General features: G+C 41.2%; 1 protein-coding gene across 3 annotated transcripts; it reads right to left on the reverse strand.

Moving 5' to 3' along the window:
* Positions 1-585: 585 nt before the first annotated feature.
* LOC103718726 (receptor-like kinase LIP2) lies at positions 586-5,183 on the reverse strand. Of its 3 annotated transcripts, XR_005512564.1 has the most exons (12): positions 4,624-5,180; positions 4,420-4,541; positions 4,228-4,334; positions 3,454-4,140; positions 3,108-3,356; positions 2,859-3,025; positions 2,696-2,775; positions 2,448-2,595; positions 2,002-2,151; positions 1,342-1,627; positions 1,038-1,241; positions 586-834 (listed from the first exon to the last, which is right to left on the reverse strand). XR_005512564.1 is itself a non-coding variant. In XM_017845607.3 (11 exons), the coding sequence occupies exons 1-10, from the start codon at positions 5,008-5,010 to the stop codon at positions 1,361-1,363; spliced, it is 2,364 nt and encodes a 787-aa protein (XP_017701096.3). In that variant the 5' UTR covers positions 5,011-5,180; the 3' UTR covers positions 875-1,241; positions 1,342-1,360. The 3 variants fall into 3 exon arrangements, 2 of the variants coding, with proteins under 2 accessions (XP_017701096.3, XP_038984235.1); XM_017845607.3 differs by lacking the exon at positions 586-834 and having other exon boundaries at positions 875-1,241; XM_039128307.1 differs by lacking the exons at positions 586-834; positions 2,002-2,151 and having other exon boundaries at positions 875-1,241; positions 4,624-5,183.
* Between the last annotated feature and the right edge of the window lie 414 nt (positions 5,184-5,597).

Raw genomic sequence — 5,597 nt, forward strand, 5'->3', positions numbered from 1 at the left:
CACGGCTGGTAAGAACGGGTTTGCAGTTCAAGTCAAGCATCTTACAGAAAGGCCAATATCAAATATTCCTTAAACAAATTTAGAACACTTCCAATGGAGCTCTGAAACTGAGCATCTGGTTCATCCAGGCACCAATTTTATCTGGTAGTTTAATACAAAGGAGGCAACGATCCCAGTTGTGGCCTAGCTGCTTTGCTGGTTAACCCTGGCTATTACGTTTGTTCCCAACATCACATCTCACATTTCACCCTGATCCCAGCTTTGATACTGATCTCGACAACTTGCAATAATTCATTGTATGTTTGTTGTGTTGGTATTTTCCAACTGATGAGATCTTGAGCTAATCGAGGATGCTGTCTTGATTTGGATGGCTTATTATAAGCATGTGTGCGCAGAAAGATAGAAAAGGTAGATATAAACCAAGTAACAGAGAAAATTGACAGGAATTTAACCTCGCTGTGGAGTTAGCAGTATATTTGCATGCAAGAGCAGCAAAGTAAATGATGGTAGAAAGTTACAACTCAAATCATTGGGGACAAAAAACAAAAAAGTTGATTTGAGAAAGCAAAGAACCATGTACAAATGTGAGTTAAATTTTCTTACCTTAGACATTTCATAAATCATTTATTGATAACCATATATACAATGTAGCAATACTTTTATGAGAATAATATTTATTCAGGACAGAGTTCTGTTTATGCTAGACCATGCCAGCTAAATTAGTTTCAGGATTTTATCATCTACTTTTGCAACCTTTTGGCCTCGTAATCTTTTAAGTTCAACAATTGGAAACTTCACAGCCTCTAGCTTCTATGGAGACTGCAAGTCCTGCATCTAAACAAACAAGCCAGTTGGTCAATAGAGCAGAACAAACTTCATAGCTTTCAACATTAACTTTCACCTCGCCTAAACAATGCTGAACATAAGATCGCATGGTATAGCCCAAGTTGATCTACAAATGCTCATGGAATTTCAAGTCAAACAATTAGAAGAAACATGCTGCTGGAATTTTTATTATTCATTGGAGGCAACCTTACAGCTTCATATAATTGTGGGCTCAACCAATTAGATGACAATTCTGATGATCTCTCTTTGACTACACAAAAAGCCATCGGCTCCCTGTTGTTAGTTCCCTGCATTTCATTTGAGAAGACAGTGCGGAATTGTTCTTCAAAAACAATCTCACAATAGACTAGCATGTGAAGAGGCAAGGAAGTGGGCACTTTAGACCATACTGCTTCCTGCATCAAGTTAAAACAAATAGATCAAATCAAAGGAATCAGAAAATATAAACACTGTACATTTAAATAAAAGGAAAAAAGGAAAAAAAAACTTGGATACCACATCTACAAGAAGTTACTTAATTGAAGCTTGAGGAACAGCTCCATCTTCCTTTCAAGTAATCCTCCATGGAAGTGTTTGCGGTTATAAAATCAACAGTATGCTCTGTGCTGCTGATCGATAATGAGTCATCATCCACATCAAGAAGTGCAAGGTTAAGATGGGATTGGATGATAGATTTTGGGTGTATTAACTCATCATCCAACTCATCAAGCCCTTCGGAAGTGCTTACTTTCGACCTTGCCCACTTGACAACATCATCATCCCCTTGGAGTAGCTTCAAAACCTGTTGTGAAATAAAAGATGCATGAATTTCATAAAGCTAAAGTTACATTTTAACCCATGCAACTCAGTGTATAATAAAATTTGTGGTGCTTCAGTCAACTCTGTGGAGAGCATTTGATTGTTCAGTTATAAAAGCCCCAATTGGTGAACCTTAGTTATTTATTGAAAACCAATGTTTGATTGCTTTCAAGTTTTATTAGAGAAAGACACTAACCCCACATCGACATCCCTTTATTAGTTCTCATAGAAATGGTTCGATGAAAATGAACTGGCAACGTTGCCTTCCCGGTACCAAGCAACAAAACACTGCCTTAAAGTAGTGCTACCTAACACAAGGAACTTGGTTAAAAGATAACATGGGAGATTAGATTTTACAAGGGCTATTTGGGGCCGGGATTGATGAGCCCTCCTGATGCAAAGGGAAGCAGCTAGAGTCACCCTTTCCATCTGATCGCTATCATATTCATTTCCTAAACATGGATCCACCAGCTGTTTGACTTCGCCAACTTGAAGGATTGGCTTTGCCTGCCATCACCATAAAAATTAAGGATGTTGGACTATTTTCATTACTAAAATACAGAAGTAAAGTTTGATTGGCTTTGCCTGCCATCACTAAAAATTAGAAATGTTGGACTATCTTCATTGAGGAGCTAAAAAGAAGGTTATACATATCATCATCAAGTCTCTGAATATAAATGCAGTGCAGTTTGTTGTTTGGAACAGTACATTCTGCTCTTTAGTCTTAATGGTGGAAGCTAGCTGACCAACTAGCTATCAGTTCTCAAAATTAAGATGCAATAAGTTGAGCCCCAAGGACTTACCCACATGACCAGGCTCTCCTGGCCCTTGGGGCACCCTGTGCTGATGGGCTTCCTTCCTGAAAGAAGCTCGAGAAGCACGACACCAAAAGCATAGACATCAATCTTTTTGTTGACTTTCCCATACATGAAGTATTCAGGAGCCAAATACCTGCCATGAAGGAGAAAATAGATTAGAAGGCCTTATATTTGATCCAACAGCCATAGTGCAAGCAAAATCTATGTATATTTATTTAGACGATGATGCAAACCCGAATGTTCCTGCAACATCACCAGAAGTTGGACTTGATGTCGATGTCGATGCCCACTTTGCAAGTCCAAAATCAGACAACTGAAGTGATGACAACAAGAAGATTGTGACAAGCTGATACACTACAATTTGCTCATCTTATGTACTGGAAAACAATATTAGACCTGTGGTTCGAAATCCTCGGAGAGAAGGATGTTTGAAGACTTCACATCTCTATGGATCACAGTTTCAGCACCACTACCACCATGTAGGTAATCAAGTGCCTCCGCTACACCCATAGCCACCTTATATCTAGTGGCCCAACTAAGAACAGGCTTGTTCTCTTTCTCACCTAGGAAACAGTATTCAGTGAATAAGAAGAAGAAAAACAACAAAAGTTTGACATTAAACTTAAGTGACTGTAACATGCACACCATGAAGAACTTCTTCTAAGCTACCCCGTGACAAGTAGTCAAAAACCAGTATGAGACTGTTGTTCTCAGAGCAAAACCCAATCAGAGAAATAATGTTCTTATGATGCAAGGTGGTGACAATCTCAATCTCCGAAAAAAAATCTCTCAATGCATTTTCAGAGGGCTTCAAAATTTTCACTGCCACTTCCTTGCCATCCGAAAGACAACCCTTATAAACTCGGCTGCAGCCTCCCTTCCCAATTAATTTCTCTGCATTGAAGATCCAAATGAGAATCAGATACAAATTCAACGTGAGTATACAAAGATAATATAGTGAAGAATGAGGAGGGAAATGGAAAACAACAACCTGGTGAGAAGTTGGAGGTAGTGTTTACAAGTTCCTTGTAGCTGAACAATCTACAAACTGATGAATACTTCTCTTGAAGAGACTCCAACTCCTTTGAAAGTACCCCTTCTTCATCATGGACAGCACCGGAAGGAGGAGTTGAGTCAGTGTCAATATTAGAGATGGCATTTGCACTTGACTTCATGGACTTGCGATAAGGATGGACCGCCGAATACCGGCTCGGAAGCCGCAATGCCCAATGAGCTAGAGAGATCTTAGGCCACTCATGGGAAGAAGAAGAACTCCTTATGCTCGAAAAGACCGGTCTTCTGAGGAGCGTCCAACTGGCTCTTGCTCTTGGAATCTCCTTTACCCCAGGAGACCATGAGCAACTCGCAGGAGCATCAGAATTCTCCATTGGAACTGGAGCCAGTGGCTCATCCTCCTTCGATTCATTCATGCTTGGCGTCTCAGAAACAGATTCACAAATTGAACAATTCTGTTTTAAAGACGCATCCACCATTGTTACATTTTCATCAGCAGCACTGTTACCATTATTCGACCCATCTTCCAACAGAGGTGAAGAATTGGAATCATCCACATCCTTCCCTACCTGACCTCTAATTGGCAACAAACAATACAATTCGCCATCGCCAGAGCTACTGGTAGAATCCTTGCTCGAATTCCTCCTGTGAACTTTGTTCTTGTCTGTTATCAGCAATGAAATCTCAGGCAAAGAATAAAAGCAAATCAGAAAAAATTAGACTGAATCAAGGCTAATGGGAACCAAATAACCTGCTGCTTGCCTTTGGAAAACAATTTTTCCATTGCTAACGGCGAAGACTGAACAATCCAAAGGCAGCTTCTTTGCACAATATTTGACAATTGAAAGGGAAGACAACCTACGAGAATCTAAAACGGTCACCAAAAAGAAAGGCAAAGGGAAAAAAAAAACACAAAAATCAAAGAACAGAGCCACTGACTCACCTAATGCTGCGAGAGTGCTTGGCGACCCCAAGAATGAGTTTTGACGCAGCGAGCTCGTTCACTTCCCGGGCCAAAACCTTCCGGACCGAACTCCCCTTGCAAATCTTCCACTTCAGATAGATCTGGGAACAGCTGAACGAATTCAATAAGAAACAGAGCAAACTGGGTGGAGAAAAGTAAGGATTTTGACAGGAAAAAGGGCACCTGCTTTAGATTGCAGAAGCCTTTGTAGACGGCGAGCATGGCGTCCAAGTCTTTGGCGAGGGAGACGACCGCGGCCTGCTCGTCCTCGCCCTCAGGATCGGAGGAGGAGGAAGAACGGGAGGTGTGGACGTGAAGGGCGACAACGCGGTCTCCCGGGGCGGCCGCCGTGACGAGGGCCCAAGTGAGGAGTTGTCGGCTCTGGACGTCCGTCTTCACGCCGACCACCACCGTCTTCACGCCGACCACCACCTCCTCCTCATTCTTCTCCTCCTCTTCGTTTCCTCTGCTTTCTTTTGGCTCTCCCTCGCCTTCCTCTGATTCCATTAAAGGAGCCTCCTTTCTGTTGTCGTTCTTCTTCTCTGTGTCTTCTCCCTTGGTCATCCTCATGTCTGGGTGTTCCTCCTCTCACTAATGCTTTGAGATCTCCCTCACTGGGGATGGTGTCGGTCTTTTGGAGGCAGGAGGAATTTATACCATGCCTGGCTTTTGGTGTTGAAGCAAAGGTGTCCTCTTCCTTGCAACTTGGCTTCGCCTCGCCTTTCCTTTTCCCCCTTGGCTTTCTTTGTTCTTGGTCCGGGAGGGTCACCAATGGGGTGGTGAAGGATCGTAATTAATGTTTAATGCAATAAATCGATCACTTAATTATGTAATCGATTGGGGGAAAAATAAATTAAAAAAGTGGCATTTTATGAACTTAGCTGTAAGGGTCTATATGGGCATGCGAATCCTATATCGGGCTATATACTTTATAAATTTTGAATATTTATATGGAGCTAAAAAAAATCTAATTAATACATATCATAAATTGTATTAGAATAAAGTGGGGCTATGATCTAGATGGATTTAGGGACATTTGCAGTATAAATCTGTTTAGATTAACCATGAGTATCATGATATTTGTGATTGACCCATGCGGATGTGTGTTTAGTTCTGTATCCGTTATGTATTAAGTAGATTTTGAGTATTTATATAGA

Source organism: Phoenix dactylifera, chromosome 7 (genome assembly GCF_009389715.1).
Source record: "Phoenix dactylifera cultivar Barhee BC4 chromosome 7, palm_55x_up_171113_PBpolish2nd_filt_p, whole genome shotgun sequence".
In the NCBI taxonomy this organism is placed as follows: Eukaryota; Viridiplantae; Streptophyta; class Magnoliopsida; order Arecales; family Arecaceae; genus Phoenix; species Phoenix dactylifera.